This window comes from Humulus lupulus, chromosome 8 (assembly GCF_963169125.1).
Source record: "Humulus lupulus chromosome 8, drHumLupu1.1, whole genome shotgun sequence".
Taxonomy (NCBI): Eukaryota; Viridiplantae; Streptophyta; class Magnoliopsida; order Rosales; family Cannabaceae; genus Humulus; species Humulus lupulus.
Window position 1 is genome coordinate 14,762,512 of NC_084800.1, and position 20,702 is coordinate 14,783,213.

Here is a 20,702-nt window from a genome sequence, read left to right on the forward strand (position 1 = left end):
TTAATTTCGAATAGATCACAAGATAGAATAGAAATCATAAAACTTGCATTAATTCAAAATAAAGTATCAGATGAATCCATTAACACCCTAGAAAAAGAGTTTAGTTCATGACAGAATTCATAATAACCATAGAAGAATTAAAAAGCATCCAAATTACATAAATTAAAAGTAGAAAAGAAGAAAAACTATGATAAGTTCTTTGATTCCACTTGCAATCATCCACCATGTGCTTCTCTTCGTCTCCTAGGGTTAATCCCCTCTTAAAAATGTCATTAAGAAAGCTTTTATAGTCCCTAATTAATTATGTACGAAAGGACAAAATTGCCCTTGAAAAATACCCTAATTTATGCTTCCGTATGGATTGGCGCCGCGGCGCTAGTGTGTAGAGCCACGGCTCTGATGTGCTTCGCGTTCCAGATTTCATCTCCAGCGTATGTAGCGCCGCAACTCTATCTTGTAGAGCCGCAACTCTAATTCCCATTTTAATAGAGCCTAAGCTCTGTCTCCCTGGCGCCTCAGCACTAATTCTGGCTGAATCTTTAATTCTTCTCTGTAACTCTTAGGGTTGTGGCTCTACATCATAGAGTTGCGGCTCTAATTCCAATTTTTCACTAAATCATCAATTTGACCCCCGGTTTTGCCCAGTTTCCATTTCTTAGCCCGTTTAACACCGTTTCTTCAAGAATTAAGTGTTTTTCCTCCAATTTCAAGCTATTTCCTTAATAACCACACTTAATTCTGGAAACACAATAAACACCTGCATAATATCGCACAAAACCAAATAAAAGACTAAAATTGCATCTTAAAACACGCCATAAAAACATACCAAAACTAATCCTAACACTACTCATCATAGTAAATGCTTAAAACATATTGTTGACGCGGTTCTTCGGCAACAGATAATTATACGAATAAACAGGATGGATTAGTGCTAGATAATGAACCGTAATATGTAAATAGTCTCAGGGGAAGGTTATAACTCCTTTACTTTTTAGGTGGTTCGAAGGTTAAAATCTCTCTAGTCCACTAGCCAATATTATTGATATCTCTCTCGTATTCCTTACAGGGGGTTTCTTTACAAACTAGACGCCAACCCTTTGCAACGCCCAGGGTCTCCATATTTATAGGGAGAGGACACCTGGTGTTGGTAAAGGAGGCCATCCCGTGACCTTCTTACCCATCATGTCACATCTGTGACACTTATGATTAATTCCTAAAACCTGACAATGAAATGTTGTCTAATCAATAGGTAAGGGGGATAATGGGCCGCATGGCCCAAACCAGTCGTGGGGTGCTTGAACACGCACGTTTAGGCTACGTGTCCGAGAATTCAGGAATGGAGTAGACACGTGATGTCCGATATGCGCACGTTTACATTGCGTGGTTGACTTCATAAAGGGGTCAGGGGTGTCAGTTCTATGCCGTACCCCAAGCTTGATGTACTTCCAGCTCGTGGTGCCCACACCGCTGACCCGATGCCTGCGAGTATTCTTACCAACCCGCTGACTACCCGAGCTAAAAAGATGGAGACTCGTAACAACAGCTCCGAGTAGGTGGCTTCCACGTAGCGGATAGAATTATGCCATTTTCCAGCTCGCTAATAACCCGTGGATGTTTAGGGCGTACACATATATACTACAATGGCTTAGTAATTTTAAAAAAAAAAAAACATAAACAAATACCTTGGGTTTAGCCACTGAAGAACATTCATCTTCAATGATTTTTTAGCAATGGTTTTTTTCCACCACTCCACTAGGATGTCCTTCAACAATCAATTACTTCACTTTCTTCGGGATCGCTTTCTCCTTCGAACCCAAAAATGATCTTCGCTTTAATTTTTTATTAGACCCTCTAGAGACAACAATGGAAGCCTCCTTCGCAACCGGAGGACCAAATCCTGAGCGTGTCACTTGCATTTTAGGGATAAATGGTAAAAATGAAAATGAAGGAAAGGAAGCTTGAAACCCAAATAATCAAGCTCAAACCAATGAAAATGTGTTGATCCCAAAAGAGGGTGTTTTAATAATTAAACTCGCAAGTGCACGAATCGTTTCGGAATATAATGTTCATGTAAGTACGAGGTCGAACCCATGGGAGTTGACTAACATCAAAAGAAACTATTTCAAACAAAGCAAGAATATTCTAACCTAGTTCCAAATATTTGATGAGATTTTGTTTTAGAAAAATAAAAGACAACTAATAAAAAGATTTAAGATTAAATAGAAAAATGGTTTTCAAATGAGATAAGTAAAATAAGATTATTAAGATTTTAGAATCCACAAAATGCAAGTTCAATAGCATTTATAAGTATATTGATTCCCAAGTTTTGATATAGTTGAAATAAATCACACTATATATTTTTTTCAAAATATATTTTCTATTCAAGCACAAGTTACTTTTTCAAAAATGTAGGATTTTTCTTCACTTATATAAGATATAATTTCTAAGCATTAGTTGTGTTACAACCTAATGAAACTACAAAAAATCAAAGAGATTATGTTTAGGCAAAATATGATACTTATGCTCTAAGAATTAGATGTGAACAATTTAATGAAAAATATTTAATCAAAGAATATCATATTTTTGCATAATGAAGAACTAAGTGTAATATGCTTTAACAATCAACACTAGATGAAAAATGCATATCTTTGATAGAAAAATCCATAAACAATGTTGTACAAATGGGAAATCAACATACAACAAAAAATACTATCTAGTTACATTTTGCTTCATCATCATCATAATAACCTTTGAAAAAGATTAGAAGCTCATAACTAGATTGAAATAAAAATTACAAAATAACATACTTGACATGCTCTTCAAAAGATGAAAATGGTAGAGAGAAAATAGTGAAAAGAAGAGAGATATATGGACTGTAGAAGAGGTTGAAAAAAAGATGAAGAAAAAGAGCCCCCAAATGGTCTTACAAGACTCTATTTATAGGCAAAATATGGAGATTAAATTAATCAAATTAAAATAAATAAATTGATTAATTTAATTGTGTTGGGAAGTGGTAGGATAAATAGAGTAAGTGTAAGAGTATTGGAAAGATGAAATATTTGGTTGGGTAAAAGATTAGTGAAAAGCTAGGGTAAAAAAATGAATTAGGAAAGTTTATTTAGGTAAGAAAAATAGGGAAGAGTGAATTGATATTTGAGTGAAAATATTGGGAATAAAAATGTGGTTTTTTTTGGCCTTTTGGTGGCTATTGGCAGCTTGGTCTAGGCTGGCATGGGGTGCAAATTGGTGTTGGGCCTGGCAGATTAAGGAAATGGTCAGCTAGGCTTCAGGCGTGAACCAAGGTCTTGAAGCTGTTTCGGTAGATAGCTGGAGCTGCTTGGAGTTGGGCCTTCTTTGCTGAAGGATTCGGGCCCGTGTGCTGGAAGGAAGGAAGGGAGCATGGTGATGATATATATATGCTGAAGGTGTGCTACACGTGAATGGCTGTGGGCATTGATGCTTCAGGAGGCAATTGGTGAAGTGTGACCTGGAGGCAGCTTGTGTGGGGTTGGAAGCTTGGGCTTCACGTGATGGGCCTTGGGCCTTGTGGCTGAAAGTTTTCAAAAATGCCAACTTTCCTATATTTTCTTCCAAAAATACCACTTTTCTCTCATTTTTCTTGCTTTTCAAGAGCATAAATTCCCTACAAAATAAATATAAAATAAATCATAATACAATATTTTCAATCTATAAAATAAATCAATTTAATTCTTTGAAAATATTAATTATAACTTAATTTATATTTTACATTTAAGTTCAATAATACAACATTTTTTTTACCACTAACTTAACAATAATAATTCAAATAATTAACTATAACATTTTACAACAAAATAGCTATAAAAACACACAAAATTATATAAAATCATGATAGGACTACTAAATTCAAAATTACTTAAAAACTTAATAAATCAATTAAAAACTCAAGAATTAAGCAACAATTAGCACATAAAAAGTGGTAAAATAACTCTAATTTGTAGAGTTATCAAAATGGCACCATGAGGAGGAGTGCAAATGGTCGGATCACTGGCAAAAATGTAGAAAACTGACTGAGAAAGGGGGGAGATGAAGAGAATGAGAGAGAATAGTAGAGAGATTAGGGGTGTTCATGAAACCACCCACACTGCACAAACCACCCACCCTTCACAACAATTTGCAGTTTGGAACATTTCGCGGTGCGGTTGCGATTTGCATTCTTGCCAAACCGCGTGGTACGGTGCAGTTTGCGGTTTTAAAGTTTATAAATGCGGTTCAAATCACACCGAACCACATCGTTATATGTTTATACTTATATATATATTCAGTTTTACTACATTTAAACTTAATGCATATATATTTATACAGTACAATATACACAATATTTAGAAAAATTATTATGTTTTATAGGATGCTAACACATATTCTATTTCAACCTAAAGATATTCCTCCTTAATCAAAATATTTACTTCTATATTATATTTTTTCTTTATTATTAGCTTGTTGTTTTATAATTGTTTCGCTAAAAATTTCTTAGTTTGTTGTATATGTATTATTTTGTTAAGCAATCTTTAGTTATGAGATTTATTATGAATCTTTATTAATTATAATATTTAATTGTTAAATTATTTGGTAATAGATATAAACCGCTCACACCACACCGCATTTTTGCAGTGCGATTTATGTGGTTTGAGGTCCATGCGGTGTGGGTTGTGGTTTGGAAAATTGTTCGAACCGCATATGCAGTGCAAGCCAATAAATTGGTAAAAACCCGCACCGCCTGCACCACATACCCCTAAGAGAGATAATAGAGGGAATGAGAAGAGAAGAGAAGTTTCTACAGGTTTCTTCCTTTACTTTTACTTTTACCTTTAATTTTTATTTGTTTTAAAAATTAGATATAAAAATAAACCCTTTAAAAACTTATAAGAATTGTATATTTAAAATAATTTACAGTATAAATGTAAGATATTGTATATTTCAAATTTTTTGGTTATATAGTGTATTCCGTACTTTTCTCAAATAAAAAATATTACCTAATGACTAATTGTCTGGAGAATTACTGAAAATATTAAGCCACTACTTGGTTTAGATGGTTTTATATTAACGGCCCAAATTAAATACTCAACTAATTTCTCTTTTTAACCTAGAAAGCTCAACACATAATTAAGAGTAACTTTCATAGTATTATTGTATATAATGGCTTTGTTTTGATATTTTTTGCAAATTAATTATTGAGTAATTAGTGAAAATAGACTAATTCAAATATCATTTTGTTAAACAACATTCTTTTGATATTATTTTTATAATATAGTCTCTGTCTAAAATTCAGACAAAGAAATTTTTATAAAATGTTTGGAATTCTTTTTAGTGTGTGGAGCGGTGTTAGAAGGGTATGATATGTCATTTTGAAAAGAAAAAAAAAAATCAAAAACAGTACTATCATGCAAATTGACTGTAAAATGAATTAATGATATTTTTTCAAATACCCCCGCTAATAATTTATATAATTTTTAATGACAAAAGAGGCAATAAACTAAAACAATTTCAAAAATAGGTTAAAGTGTAAAGTGGACCCTATAGGTGTCTATTTCCACCAATTTCTCATATAAATCTATACATGGTCTATGGCTTGCTACACTTACGTCTTGCTCTTTTACTCTTTAAATATTGACTAGTTGCACTAGTCCCCTACCTCATATTATATCCAGTTGCTTCCGCATGCTTATGTATTATTTTATATACTTATACTAAGACTTACTATATACTATAGGTTTGATTCGATGCACCGGAACTTTCAATGATTATTGCATGTTTGATTAATCTAACTATTAATCGGATGATTGTGGACAGAAACGGAGCTACTTAATTTTCATTATAGTCATTAGCTTTGTAAGAAAATTATGTCTTTGCCTCCTTTTTTTTTTTTGACATTTTGGCCACCTTGGAATTGTATTCTGCCTTGTCTAGGGTGAATATAATACATTTCATAAGAAGACAAAATTTAGCCCCTATAAAATATACCTCTTAAGAGTTTGAAATGATATATAGGAGAATATGGAAAAAAATCATGGTGATGTTCATGATTATCTTCCTCTTTTCGAAACAAAGTCGGCCAAGAGCCGTACCCAATTTAGATTGTTCGTAGGAACAATGTTAGTGGGGATATGCTTGATTTTTGTGTACAGATTAAGGTATATGCCATTGCCAACCAAAGAAGAGGGTGCAGTACTCATCATTAGAATCAGATTATGGGCTTGGATTGGATTGTTTCTCTCTGAGCTTTGGTACACTCTTTATTGGTTTGTTACACTTGTGGTTCGATGGAATCCCGTACATCGTCACACTTTCAAAGACAGGCTAACTCTCAGGTCAGCTTATTAAGTATCTCTCTGTCTCTCCCTATATATATATATATATATATCAACAACTTCATACATGAATAATATATGATCTAAATGATAGATATGGGGAGAAGGATTTGCCGGGCGTGGACATATTTGTGTGCACTGCGGATCCAAAGGCGGAACCACCGTTAATGGTGGTGAACACGGTGTTGTCAGTGATGGCTTATGACTACCCTCCAGAGAAACTTAGTGTGTACCTTTCTGACGATGGTGCTTCGGACTTGACATTTTATGCTCTCTTAGAGGCCTCTAAATTCTCCAAGGAATGGCTTCCCTTTTGCAACAAGTTCCGAGTAGAGCCCAGATCGCCTGAGGTTTATTTCACCAAAGCTTCTCGACCACTCGATGATGATGATGATCATCATCATAATCAGTGGACCTCCATCAAGGTATATATAGTTACTCTCCTCTCCTACAGGCAACTCGCCTGGTCGTTTTCTTGCTAGCATTTTATATTTTCCATGGCCTTTAAAATTGCTGCATATTTATGCTGTGTTGTGTTTATGTATCAGTTGGCGACAACAACGTAACATTAGAAACACGTGTGTGTGGGGGTACGTAGGGTAGGCACCAAGCAAGTTGAGGACTAGTACAACTAGTGTAGTGTAGTAGTGTCTTTATATACAAACAATATGTTCTCTCATTAATGAGCTTAAAAGGGTACGTTGGACTAAGTGTGAATCTTAACCCAATAGGTTGGTTAGTGATCTAGGTAGAATCATCCATGTGCCTTTAACTTGGTCATCTTATTATGGTGTTAATAAGACAATATCATGCATACAAATATATAGTAATATTTGGATGTTAATAACTTGAGCTACACTTAATTATGTTGGTCCAGATAATTGATTGCATACTATTTAAGTAAAATAGATAAATTAAATGGAGATATTCCAATTAATATAAATTATCTCAATTAAAACATGAAAACTAACCTTTTATTTCTATTAAAAAAAATTCCAATAAAACTATTTAAAAGTAAGTGACAAATTATGTAAAACTCATTGATTTCAAATATAAGTTTATGTATACATATATTTTCTTCAATAATACATCAGAACTTTTGTATGGAATGTTAAATTATTGCCATTATGTGGGAGCGATGTTAAACACTGCTCCCTTCCCGTTTTCCAACTTTGACAAACTTGTCAACCTAAGCACTGTTTCTAACTTTGACAATGTTAAATTAGAATTTCTACAAACATTGTTGAATATAGCCTGAGGGAGGACTCCTCCTGTGGTTTCCATCGATTTACTTTGATTTTAATGAATGAATCGTTCTCGCAAAGAAAAAAAAAACTTGACATTTAAACAAAAAAGGATGTACGTTTTTGTCTTCTCTCAATGGAAAATGACAGGCGGCTGTAATATTATTCATATTCCTGTCATTATATATTGCCCAATATTCCAAAGAACTTTCAACTAAATATATATTATAACAAGGAAATAGAATCGTAAGAGAAATCAAATCAAAAGATAAAACAGAGAGTAGCCATGTTTTTATTTGAAAAATAATTTCTGTTATTTAGATTATATATATAATAGAGACTCGTATATTTTCCTCGTTTTATAGAGACTATATGAAGACATGAAGACAAGAATTGAAAGTGCCACAAAAGTTGGCCAAATTTCAGAAGCGATACGAAGGGAACACAAGGGGTTTCGTGAGTGGGACTTTCTTTCAAGCAAACGTGATCATCAGACCATTATTCAAGTATTACGTCCTTATATATTCTCTATCGATTAATTAATTACTATCCTACTACCATTCCAATTAATTCTTATAATATTCATATAGAATAAAAATTTAAGTATGATCACTTAAAATTCGATAGATGATGAGATATTTATTTATTTAAATTCACTCACATATTTATTTAAATACAAATTTCAAAACTAAGAGAAAACCTATAATTAGATATAATAATTTTTACTAGTGAGTATTTAGCATTCTAATAGTAGAAAATTAGGATCTTAATCATTTAATCCTGTAAGGGTTTCCAGCTGAGATTAAATAATAAGTTAATATATTATGTACGTATGTTCATTCTTTTCCCATATATGCATCGTACAGATTCTTATCGATGGAAGAGACCCCAAGGCAATGGACATTGAAGAACATCCTTTGCCAACTTTGGTATATTTGGCACGTGAAAAGAGACCGAAGTACCACCATAACTTCAAAGCAGGAGCCATGAACTCATTGGTTATAATGATACTTAGCTAATTAATTAGTTCCTTAATTATTTTATCAAAGTAATGGATAGCTTTGAAAATTTATTTGAAAACTGATTTTTCTGTCTCGTAGATAAGAGTATCAGCGCAAATCAGCAATGCTCCGATAATTCTCAACGTGGACTGCGACATGTATTCGAACAATTCGGAATCAGTGAGAGATGCAATGTGCTTCTTTTTGGATGAAAAGAAAGGCCAGGAGCTTGCCTTTGTTCAATTTCCGCAGGCATTTGAGAACCTCACCGAGAATGATATTTACAGTAGCTCCTTGAGAGTTATAATGGAGGTTAGCCCTGTACTTCTATATTAGTAGGCACCCTTTCTTTTTTGGTTTGAGGTACTCTTGATTTGATAAGACGTGCATGGTAATCCCAAGGTTGAGCTTCGAGGATTTGACACTAATGGCGGGCCTTGCTATATTGGTACTGGGTGCTTTCACAGAAGGGAATCTCTTACTGGTAAGAAATTCAATGAGGCGAGTAAAGAAATACTAGACTGGAAAAGAAAGAATAAAGATGAGGGGAGTAGTGCAGAAGCTCTCGAAAAAGCAAGCAAAGTTCTTGCGAGCTGTACCTACGACCGTATTCTGAAACACGGAAAAAAATCATTAGCTTATCAAATTATCTATCGAGCCATGAAAAAGATTCAACAAAAGACCAAGTGCTTTTCCTTGTGTGGATCCTATTTCAATGGGAACCTGATGAGTCGATCCGCCTACACGTCTTGCTTTTACTGCTATATCGGGAGTTACTCCACGTATTGCTTGACGTAAAACAAAGAAAACACACTGTGGGGAAAAAAGGTTGCACTTATATTCTCCTCTTCTCTCCCTTGAATAAGAGATGTTTAACTTTCAAATGAAATACAAGTTTTTCTTTAACAATTTCTGATTAGTTGAAAAAATCGGAGGCAATATTAAGATGAGCGGTAATTCTATTTCTATACTACTATTAATATTTGTGCACATATACTGATATGCAGATGGGTGTGCTGTATGGGTGTTTGGTGGAAGACATTTTAACAGGACTTGTGATACAGTATAGAGGATGGAGATCAGTTTATTATAGTCCAGAAAGAAAGGGCTTTCTAGGAGCTGCTCCTACAACACTGCTCCAAACACTTGTGCAGCACAAGAGATGGGCTGAAGGATGTCTTCAAATCTTTCTCTCAAAGTACTGTCCCTTGACGTACGGCTACAAAAAGATTCCCCTAAGACTACGACTTTCATACTTAGTCTACTTGCTATGGTCCCTAAACTGCTTCGCTTCACTCTACTATGTCACTGTGCCAACACTTTGTCTGCTCAAAGGAATCTCATTATTTCCTCAGGTAACAAATTAACCTTTTGGGAATCTAAATAAGGGTACTCTCATGCATTCCAAACTTGGGACTTTTTCAACTCAGTAAAATGTTATCTTATGACTAGTTGAATTGCTAACAAGTAGAATACTGCATCAAATTGAATAGTACCTTGTTATGGCAGATGTCCAATATATGGGTTGCACCATTTCTCTATGTCTTCGTCGTCAACCGGGTGTACAGCCTTCGAGAACTTTTGATGTGTGGAGGGACATACCAGGAATGGTTGAACAATCAAAGAATGTGGCTGTTTAACAGAACAACTTCCTATTTCTTCACCGTCTTGGACCACATGCTAAGGCTATTGGGATACACTGATGCAGCCTTCATCATAACTGCAAAGGTGGTTGATGACGATGTTTCTGCGAGATACAAGCAAGAGCTAATAGAGTTCGGTATTACTTCACCAATGTTTACCATCTTGACGACACTTGCATTGCTCAATGCCACAGGTTTCATCTGGGGATTGACGAGGTTGGTCTTCACTGAGCAAAGTTTGGGCCTTAACCCATTTGCACTGCAGGCTGTTCTTTGTGGTCTGTTGGTTTTCATCAACCTGCCAATTTACCAGGCTATCTTTTTAAGAAAGGATAAGGGCAGACTGCCCAACTCCGTGATTTACCAATCAGTTATGCTCACTCTAGTGGCATGCTCTATCGTTCTTTATTAGAATCTTTGGCAAAGATAACTTAAAATTTTAATTTAAGAGGAGTACTTGGTCAAGCCGGCTTGAAGTACTCTGCTCTTTGTATTGAAATTGAATAAGATGAACCTTTGTATGATGTCTTCTTTGGACTTATCTCATTATATGCATCAGAATAAATAAGCAAAATAAACTTTTCATCAAGCTGCTTCTTTTCATGGATGATTCTATCGCTCACATACTACATGTTTAAACCTAGGAGAAACTTACTCCTCCAGTAGACAAAAGCACGAGGAGGAAAGGGAAGGGTTAGAAAGAACAAAGAATGCAAGACATGAGCACTGAAGGCATGGTAAGTTGGAACAGAGAACATTGTTTTTTTCTTAATGGATCCATTACAGAATTATCATTGCTACTTTTTTTTCCAGTAACAAAGTTTAAATTATAAAGAGGTGGAAAAGCATAATACTAGTTAGGATGATGGTAAACAATAAATTCAAGATCATAAGGATGAAAGTCCTATCCTTGACACCGACCTGCAAGATGAAAATAAAATATTTGTAAATTACTATTAAGCTTCCGAAAATTCAAAGGGAGCAAAGATTAAAATTAGCTTTCAGTTCTCAAACACTGAAAACAAATCGAGATGACAAGAAGAAAATAAAAATCCGAGCAGGAGAATTCAATCAAGATAAGCTCAAAAACAATTACAGGTCTTACATGAGCTCAAGAACAAGTGAAGAAGCTCCCCCGCCACCATTGCATATGGCACCAACCCCGTACTTTCCATTTTTATGTCTCAATACCTGCAACAACATTATTCTTATTTCAGAAATTCCAAGTAAAATATATCAGAGAGAGCATAGTTACCAATGTCGCTTTTATTCCACAGAAAAATGCTAAACTCTCAACAGAAATTTAAAAAAATAAATGATAATCACGAGATCACTTCACACGAGTATATGTAGAAAGCAAAAGCTTAGATATGACCACGAACTATGATTTTAGATCATTAAGAAAACATGTAAACAAAACCAGAGAACTATATAAATGATATTAGAATGTCAAACTAGGAATGCAGTGCAAGAGAGGGGAAGCTTATAGAATACCCCTAACAATGTGACCAAGATACGAGCTCCACTGCATCCTAATGGGTGTCCCAATGATACAGCCCCACCATGTACGTTAAGGCTTTCCTGAGATATTCGGAAATTGGAAGAGTAAAAAAATGTAGATAAGGATAGTGAGCAAAATGGAGCAAAGCTGAAATGCATTGTGGACAGATGCATGACTATACAAATTGCAGAAAATGGAAGAGTGGTCACTATTAAAATAGCATACATTTCAGACTTAAGACTTAAGAGTACATCAACTTGAAAGAAATTATCTAGTTTTCTCCAAACTCACAGGATTAAGACCAAGCAGCTTTTGATTGGCTAGAGCTACAACCTGGAGAGAAGAAGGACAAATATAAATGAAAGAAAAAAAATGCTTACTAAATCAAGAACGGTATAGGGATTACAAGTACTAAAATCTTACAGAAAACGCTTCATTTATTTCATAGTAATCAATCTGAGAATCATCTAAACCAGCATTTGAAATAGCTTTTGGTATCACAAGGGCTGGGGCAGTTGTAAAGAATTCAGGTGCCTGCAAAGATAATCTTCTTTAAGCTATGTTTCAACAACAGTAAAATAGAACTAGGAAGCCAATACATTGGAGTACCTGAGCTGCATCAGCATAGCCCTTAATCTTTGCAATTACTTGCAATCCAAGTTGAAGTGCCTTCTCTCCACTCACTAGGACTAATGCAGCTGCACCATCACTATTCATGATAAAAACCAAACCATATTACGGCAAGTTAAAATCTGAAACCCTAGTCACACACATAAAAATAAGAAAAAGGCTGCACATAGAAAATAAACCAGTTTGGTTGTAGCATAAACTACAATAAGTGTTGGACACCAGTTGCTTTAATGTACAAGTACATGAGTATTTAGATAGTACAAGCCCCTAAACAGAAGGCACAGGAAACAATATATCCCATTGCATTACCACACTAAGTTAATAATTTTTTTTCAGCATGGGCAGCAGGGGGAAAGAGAGAGGTGGGAACCTTATGATTGAAGCATTGCCAGCAGTAACAGAGCCCCCGTTCTGCTTGAAACTTGGTCTTAGCTTTCTTAATTTTGCAGCATCGAACTATGAAGAGAGACAAAAACAAATTAAAAGTACTTAAGCAAGTATTGAAAAATCTGACTTAAAATCTACTTTTAACTAGAAAAGCTTACTATGACATAAAAATTAATAATTATACAAGTTCACAAAATTTAGCATATACCATTTAGTATCAAGATAACCCACATCCATATATTTTTTTTTTAAAAATGGACCTCAGAAAATCCTAGTACCCTAGAAGCAATCAAGCCAACAAATTGCAGTGGTAGAAACTTCTAATTATGGAACAACCAAATGAGCAAGCAAGAAACATTCACAACTAAAGAAGAAATATGGATTCTGAACTGACTCTAATTTTGATATTTGCATTGTGAAAAAAAAAATGACAACAGTAATTTATGTAATTTACTGTCAAAAGAACAAATCTCCTAAAGTAAATTATATTTCTATTAGATGTGCATACCTTTTCTAGACCTTCATCCTTGTCAACAATTTTGGATGGCTTCCCTCGGCCCCCAGGCACTTCAACCTACAGTTACAAAATTGTGAACTAAGATTGATATTGTAAATTAACTTCAACCATAAAACTAATCTTTTTATAAAGCAATAAGTCATACTGGGGCTATTTCCCATGCAAAGAAACCATTGTTTTGTGCAGCCATTCCTCGCTTAAAGCTTTGTATAGCATAAGCATCCTGCAGTTAAGAAGTCTACGTAAGCATGAAAATAATTAAACATGCTAACGTGTTATGGTGAAACATAAATGAAACTGAATATTGGAACTTTATAGTTTCTTGTTGTTTTCCAATGTACATCTCTCTTCCTGCTATTTAGATGCATGGTTTTTGGGAATGGTTACTAAACTAGCATATGCAAAAAAATGAATCAGTTAAGAGAATTCATATTAGTTTGAAGGAGTTCATTTGATTTCAGAACTGAGTAGACTAGAGATCATTATACTCTCGACCTGACATTCAAACAGATCTTTGCAGAACAATACCTGCTCTTCTCTCGAGATAGTATATCGTTCAGCACATATCTCTGCACAAACTCCCATTCCAAAATCATTATAGACATCCCACAGGCCATCTTTAAGCATTCCATCAATAATTTGTTCATGTCCTAATCGAGATCCTTTTCTAAAACAGAATGCGAGTCAGACTGGTTTATGGAGATTTTCTTGCAATAAATTGATACAAAAGAGTTTGTCAAACACATACAATAAACTTAAAAATCTCGTCACAAAGGTAAACGAAAGGCTTTAGATAAATGTACAATAAAAAATTTTATTAAAGCAAGTCTTGTTTGTTGAATCAAAAACCACTAATACCATATAAACACACTTTTCAACCAAGTGAAGCTCCAATAGATCCAAGACTCGTGTACGGTCCATTTGAGTTGTTAATAATTAATTGCCATACATGACCAAGTTGAGCACATTGAACCATTTCGTAACTAGACTAGAGTTAAATATTAAGCTTCAAATTTTTCCTGTTCCAGAAGCAAAATGGTCTGACCTTACATCTGGAAGGTACTTAGGAGTATTAGACATACTCTCCATTCCACCAGCCACAACAATGTCATTGGAGCCAAGCTGGATACTTTGTGATGCAAGCATTACGGCTAAACAAAGTAAATGAAAAATTAAGAGTGATCACCTGCTACAACTGCAGATTTTTGGCACAAATAGAAATTAGAAAACATAATTAATGTATAATCAAGCCTATCACTATCACCTTTCATCCCAGATGCACAAACTTTGTTAATAGTGGTGCAAATGACAGAATTGGGTATGCCGGCACCAAGGGTAGCTTGCCTAGCTGGAGCTTGTCCTAAGTTGGCACTGAGGACATTGCCAAAGAAGACCTCTTGCACGAGTGAGGGGTCCACTTTTGCCCTGTTAAGAGCAGCTGCAAAGAGAGAGGCCATTTCAATGAATAATTTTCCAATCCAAATTGAGTGAGGGTTTATCTCTTCAAAAAAGGAATGTTGAATTACCTCGAATGGAAAAAGAGCCAAGCTGAGTAGCTGAGAAAGAGGAGAGGGAGCCGAGAAAACCCCCCAGGGGCGTTCTTGCAACACCCACTATGCAAACATCTATGTCCAAATAATATATTAAGAACAAGGATCTTCCATAATTAACGATCATAATAAAAAGAAATAAAAGCTTGACTATATACCTCGTGGTTCAATAGAAGAAGAAGAAGAAGATGGAGTTGGTCCTGGAGCCATGAATGGGGTGGAAGAGTATTCAATTCAGAGAGGAAAAGGATGGTAGTTGATTCTATTATTTGAGTTTTGGTTTATTGGAATGAGAAATGAGGCCAAAGTAGAGTATGTGAGCCGATCACTGTTCTTGGTTTAATTAGTTTTGATGTTGGAATTGGAGAGATAAGAATGAATGATGACGTCGGTTTCATTTATCTACTTTGGAATGCTAAATAAATACGTCTCCCACTGTCGAAAGTCGAAACTACCCAAAACAAAAACAAAAAAACAACTTCTACATGTTATTTAGTACGGTTTTATTGTACCATATTTTAAGAGTGGGCTATTATGGGTACAATTTAACATAAGATCTCATTTATTTGACTTTAACAAGTCATTACGAGAGTATCACTCATTAATTATGAGATGTTACTTCATGTGGTATTGGACACCTTAACATAACAAATAACAACACCCTTTATAAAATGGGAGCTTCTGGAGTCTCTCACTTTGTTTTACAGGACTAAGTCCTGTGGTCATTTTTGGTCGTTGGATGGGGTGATTTATTGGATTGAATGGTAGGATTTGAGTTGAAGCTTAAGTGGTGTAAAATACAAAAATACCCCTAACTTCTTCCCTATAAATGACAACTGTTCATCTCCATCTTTTCTTTGGTTTGGTTATTATATTCTAAAATATATTTACATTACAGTGTACCCTGACAATGATTTGCTAAATTTGTCCTCATACTTTTTTCTGAATTTAAAAAAAATATATAGTGCAAATGCCTTGGTATATTCCCACTCAATTACTTTTTTGTATCGGGTCCATTACAATAGGTTCGGGTCCCACGTTTGAAAAACCATTTCGGGCTTCTAAATCGTAATAAAACAAATTATCCAATTCATGTGAATTTAGATTTGCGTCTTCCATTTCTAATACACCACAAATAAGAAAATTTAAGGAAAATTACGCATAACAAGGAAAATTTTTGCTCATAGGAAAACCAATAAAGCATATATTAAAAGGGTGGTGACAATTGAATTTTTTTTATGGCAAATTACCCCACATCTTTAAATGTATAACAGAAAATTGTGCTAATCGGTTAATTATCGTAAATATGAGTGTTGTTATATATTCATATAAAAATTTCCTATTTACTGCAACTAAAAAAAAGGTTTAGGCATAGAAACTTTTATTTTTCCATATATGCGTAAAACAAATTAAAGATTTACATTATTTTTCATTAATTTCAAAATCAGCCACTAATTTCGTAATATGTATACTAAAGATCATGAAATTGATGAATTTCGTTTTCGAAAATAATCAATGGGAGAGAGTGAACCCCCTATAATTGTGATAACCTATTGCATAATATACTCAACTAAATCGAGAGAATCAAAACACCATTATTTTCCAGTTTCTGTCATCGATCGTGTGTGTTTATGATTTTCATATGTACCGTAGTTCTTTCGTTCTCTGAAAATGTAAACACATCAGACTTTAACGATGTGTGTAACGACGCAGTAAATCCAACAGTGTTACTGTAATGCGTAATTTTTGTCCCACCGGTGAAGATTTTTGACTGACCAGTAAAATGTTATGGCCGACCAGTGGAGTATTTTGACCGACCAGTAGAGTATTTTGACCAAGCAGTCATTTGTTTTGCCCGACCAATAAAGTGTTTCGCTACACCAGAGATATGTCATGCTAGACCAGAGATGTGTCATTTACAGATCAAAGATGTGTCATGGTAGAGTAGAGGTGTGCTAGAAGAGTGCTTTGCCTATACTGACCAAAGATGTGCTAGAGGTGTGCTTTGCCTATGCCGATGAGAGGTGCTTGCCTATGTCGACCGGTGGGTTGTCTTGGCCAATACATATACCAATATGCCCAATATTCATCCAAAATAAAAAGCGCATGCAAAAATTAACTACTAAATGGTAATGTGGTGTGTCATTCAATAATTAATACATTTAAAAAAAATTATTTATATTAAAAATTTGCCACCACATTATATTCATTTCTTATACAACATAAAAAAAATATATAACAACTTCAGTTTTTGTTACGTTATTTTATTATACATTTGTCTAAATCAATTATAATAGTTAGTTAATAGCAGTCAAATAGTTACGTGTCCACAATCGTAAATAAGTCACAACTCTTACCTATATTTACTATAAAACCCTCAACTGTACTATTTATTGGACCTAAAATTACCCTTCTACCCCCCACTTACTAAAACAATGCCAACTAAAAAAATCACAACTGGTTATACAACCGGTTATACCAAGTCATAATACTCAAAAGTCAACATTTTTATACCAATGTAACTTTGACACTTGGCAAATTTCTAGGGCCCACATAAAGTCCTGTGAGGGACGCCGGAATCCTCCTTTATAAAATTTACCCACTTTTTTTTTTTTTTCTTCTTTTTTTTTTTCAATGGGCAACGCTAACGTGCAAAAAGAAACTTTATAAAGTCTTCTCCTTTTTACGCAGTAGTTTATGCCCTAAAATGGGTTTAACACTATCAGTTTATATCGTCCTCATTAATATGTGCTAAAGTTGGGGCGGAGTGGTTAAAATCAAGTTAGACAGGTAAGACCATAATATCTTGTTATATATGGCACAAAAAATTAATTTGTAGTATAATTGTAAAAGCCTAATGCAAAAATCAATCTTAATATTCAAACAGTAATTTTTTTTTTTATATTTCTTAAAGATAATAATAAATTAAAAAATCTAGTATTTAATGATGATTATTAAAAATATTAAAAGTAAAATAAAAAGTGTAGCATTTATTTTAATGATGATTATTAAAAATACTAAAAGTAAAATAAAAAATGTAGCATTTATAGTAACGTAAAACATACATCATGATATATTGTATGTCAAATTTAGTACAATTCTAACATACTATTATAACAATTTTTTTTTGTAAAATAAAGTATATTTTAATAATGCATTACAAATTTAACACTAGCACTTTTTATAAGCTCTTTCAAAATCTAAAATTTTATTTATGATAGAAAAATGAAGAAATGTTTCTTGTTTTTATTTCTTTTTTTTATTATTAATTTTATTTCTTATATTTTAGTGTAATTATTGGTATGTTTTCTTCCCAACTAGCCCGACGCGTCGCGTTCATTAATCGAAAAGTAATCGCTCGTCTTCAATTGTTTATTATACACAAGTGGTGCTGAATATTAATTATCAACGCAAATGGCAATATTTTCGGGTGAGAATTGGTGGGGATGGATTTGGGGGGCAAGGAAAGGATTTTACCTCAACCAGTTTTTCTAACACCACGTGAGAGGACACACTTATGTTTAGATTATAATGTCATACTAAAAAATTTTATAATGTCATACTCTACTTATTAAATTATGATAAAAACAACTTAATTTTAAATTCACACACATAAATCTAATGTGATGTTGGGACCTAAGAAGATCTTTTAATTTGTATAGCTCAATTGTCTCGACATTTTTCAGATGTAAAACGTAAAACGCCTATTTATCACAGTAAAGTAGGAAGTCCAATAACTAGGTGAGAATAGCAAAGCAGACAACAACAACCACAACAGCTACAGAAATATGGTCAGTTACGTCGCTTAATCAGACAGATTAATTGTAGTTTTAATTATAAAGATAAATAACATACAGAGGACACTAAGTGTTACACAAAACAAAGGGGTTTTATACCTTAGCAGCCATGCTCCAAAAGACAAAATACACAAAACGAGCACAGCAGATGAAGTGAGATTATCCCTTGATTCCAAAACCCCATCAGACAACATGCCTAAATGTAAGATTAATGCGAGTTGCATCAGCTTTTGCACGCTTAGGCACCGAGTGGAGCCAATCTCTTTGAGTGTAACCTCTCATCAATAGAAGTGATCCGTGCTTGAGTGTGAAAGAATGTTGATCAACTTGATTACTTTTCTTTAATCGTTTGCTTGCTGGCCCTTCTTCATTTCTTCTTTCTGAAAATCACAGCAAAACAAACTTAGAAGCATAAAACAGCTTAATTCAACTCCACTTCAATTAGCTACTTTACTAAGTAATGAAATGTCAGGTGTTTAAACTTCTTTCTCAGCAGAAGGACAAAAAGATCAAAGAATCAAGAGATGAGAGCGCGGTTTAACTATACCTTTGGACTTGTTTCCAGGCTTCTTCTTCAACAAGAATTCACGGTCACATCCAAAGGACACTGAAGCTATATCAGGAATCGATCCATATAGCTTCTCATTATCAGAATGCCAAGCTACATAGTCATTACCATCTTTGTACTTGTTTAGAAGCAAGCTGTTGAAACTACTCCCAGGAATCGCTTTATGAACCTTCATAGACGCATAATTGAGATAATATCAAGAACCCAACATGATAAAATAACAAACATGCAATCTGGAGCTAAGACAAGAAAAAGAAGCGTTCTGACTTACTGCGTCCAAAATGTCCTTTAAGGGAGGAAAATCATCCCAACTATAAGCATGTGGCTGATATCCACTGTAAATCAAATCTGGCAATCCAGGATTTGCAACATAGCAAGTATCTCTAGGCTACACGCAAATGTACGCAAGTACAGTTAGAATTCACAAAGCCAATCCTAAAAGCCAAACACATATATTCCAACCTACCATAAATAGTTTCTTACAAAATTAATAACCCAATTGCATACTTTTCAAGATTGAGTTACCTCTTTAGTACAAAAAAATGAAATTGAAGCAATTCAATGTGGAGTCTGTACATACATATTCAGAGAGAGAGAGAAAGAGAGACCTGGAGGCATGATCTTCCGAAAACACGAATGGTGGGTCGGGTCCAAGGGATTTCATTGTTGAGATAATCGAAAAAGCTCCATGCCTGATCGAAGCTCAAGAACCTGGGTATGTATAGCACTTGGCTTTCGTCGCCGAGGTCCAGTGTCTGTGTCTTTGGGGTTTCATTTTGGTTAGGGTTTTTTTCACAGAATTCTTCTGGCTTCAATTTCAAACTCATCGTCGTCCTTCACCACTCTTCAACTGCCACTTCCAATTTACGCGCCAAGCAGCCGTATTGTCTCTGGCTGTTATTGGGCCAATACCCCATATCATCTGGGCTCTTCGATTCAGCCCGATTGGACTTTATTGTTGTTAATACCATTTTTAATTTTATATTTGTCAGTCGTTTTACAAATCTTCATTAGGGGCAGTTTCGGAAATTTTACATTAAAAATTGGTTTGAAACTCAACTTCAAAAATACTATTGAGCCCAAATTTCTAGGTAATATTTTCTACAAGAGTTTTATCAAAGTTATCATTATTAATTGACAAGAATATCACCCCATGCATGCTACTCAATTGGATTTATAACAAACAATGGAACAAAAGATCTCCAAACATTGCTGCCAATTACAAATAATAAATCACGCCAGAACATTCATGAAGAAAAAAAAAACCACTAAAAACTATAGTTTATTGCTTTTGAATCTAACAATGGAGACCACAAATGGTATGGCTAGAACATCAGTAGTCTTTGTGACTTCATACTAATAAAGGTAATTTATAAAAATTAAACGTTTTGCATTATTAGTTTATACTAAAAACATTATGTTTAAAAGTTATCTGCGAAATCAACTGAGTACAGGTTTGAGTGTTGTCGGGCTTGGTAGATTGTACTCAAGAAAAAGTACTTTGTAAAGAGTTTAAA

The 20,702-nt window shown here is 34.3% G+C and overlaps 3 protein-coding genes across 3 annotated transcripts; 1 reads left to right on the forward strand and 2 right to left on the reverse strand.

Annotated features, from left to right (window-relative positions):
* Nucleotides 1-5,772: 5,772 nt before the first annotated feature.
* On the forward strand, nucleotides 5,773-10,759 carry LOC133794716 (cellulose synthase-like protein E6). The gene is made up of 9 exons (XM_062232093.1): nucleotides 5,773-6,347; nucleotides 6,442-6,772; nucleotides 7,957-8,097; nucleotides 8,458-8,589; nucleotides 8,692-8,904; nucleotides 8,995-9,199; nucleotides 9,398-9,420; nucleotides 9,600-9,947; nucleotides 10,102-10,759. The coding sequence occupies exons 1-9, from the start codon at nucleotides 6,034-6,036 to the stop codon at nucleotides 10,645-10,647; spliced, it is 2,253 nt and encodes a 750-aa protein (XP_062088077.1). The 5' UTR covers nucleotides 5,773-6,033; the 3' UTR covers nucleotides 10,648-10,759.
* Nucleotides 10,760-10,973: 214 nt separating this feature from the next.
* On the reverse strand, nucleotides 10,974-15,203 carry LOC133794715 (acetyl-CoA acetyltransferase 2). Its single transcript, XM_062232092.1, has 14 exons — nucleotides 14,979-15,203; nucleotides 14,797-14,895; nucleotides 14,535-14,708; nucleotides 14,316-14,421; nucleotides 13,799-13,937; nucleotides 13,416-13,493; nucleotides 13,262-13,327; nucleotides 12,737-12,822; nucleotides 12,346-12,445; nucleotides 12,160-12,270; nucleotides 12,028-12,069; nucleotides 11,730-11,816; nucleotides 11,341-11,426; nucleotides 10,974-11,156 (listed from the first exon to the last, which is right to left on the reverse strand). Exons 1-14 carry the CDS (start codon nucleotides 15,028-15,030, stop codon nucleotides 11,123-11,125), a joined length of 1,260 nt encoding a protein of 419 aa, XP_062088076.1. The 5' UTR covers nucleotides 15,031-15,203; the 3' UTR covers nucleotides 10,974-11,122.
* Nucleotides 15,204-18,439: 3,236 nt separating this feature from the next.
* Nucleotides 18,440-20,558, reverse strand: LOC133794718 (DNA oxidative demethylase ALKBH2). Its single transcript, XM_062232096.1, has 4 exons — nucleotides 19,794-20,558; nucleotides 19,457-19,573; nucleotides 19,165-19,354; nucleotides 18,440-18,997 (listed from the first exon to the last, which is right to left on the reverse strand). Exons 1-4 carry the CDS (start codon nucleotides 20,010-20,012, stop codon nucleotides 18,801-18,803), a joined length of 723 nt encoding a protein of 240 aa, XP_062088080.1. The 5' UTR covers nucleotides 20,013-20,558; the 3' UTR covers nucleotides 18,440-18,800.
* Between the last annotated feature and the right edge of the window lie 144 nt (nucleotides 20,559-20,702).

What these genes read in the sequence shown, in the direction of transcription:
- LOC133794715 (XM_062232092.1), bottom strand. Translation starts at nt 15,030, where the DNA reads ATGGCTCCAGGACCAACTCCATCTTCTTCTTCTTCTTCTATTGAACCA. An exon ending in TGGCTCTTTTTCCATTCGAG is followed by an intron (nt 14,709 to 14,796) that starts GTAATTCAACAT and finishes CTCTCTTTGCAG; the next exon opens with CTGCTCTTAACAGGGCAAAA. An exon ending in TCTTGGTCACATTGTTAGGG is followed by an intron (nt 11,427 to 11,729) that starts GTATTCTATAAG and finishes ATGTTGTTGCAG; the next exon opens with GTATTGAGACATAAAAATGG.
- LOC133794718 (XM_062232096.1), bottom strand. Translation starts at nt 20,012, where the DNA reads ATGAGTTTGAAATTGAAGCCAGAAGAATTCTGTGAAAAAAACCCTAAC. An exon ending in TCGGAAGATCATGCCTCCAG is followed by an intron (nt 19,574 to 19,793) that starts GTCTCTCTTTCT and finishes ATTTGCGTGTAG; the next exon opens with CCTAGAGATACTTGCTATGT. An exon ending in TAAAGGACATTTTGGACGCA is followed by an intron (nt 19,355 to 19,456) that starts GTAAGTCAGAAC and finishes GCGTCTATGAAG; the next exon opens with GTTCATAAAGCGATTCCTGG.
- LOC133794716 (XM_062232093.1), top strand. Translation starts at nt 6,034, where the DNA reads ATGGAAAAAAATCATGGTGATGTTCATGATTATCTTCCTCTTTTCGAA. An exon ending in ATCAGTGGACCTCCATCAAG is followed by an intron (nt 6,773 to 7,956) that starts GTATATATAGTT and finishes CTCGTTTTATAG; the next exon opens with AGACTATATGAAGACATGAA. An exon ending in ACACACTGTGGGGAAAAAAG is followed by an intron (nt 9,421 to 9,599) that starts GTTGCACTTATA and finishes ACTGATATGCAG; the next exon opens with ATGGGTGTGCTGTATGGGTG.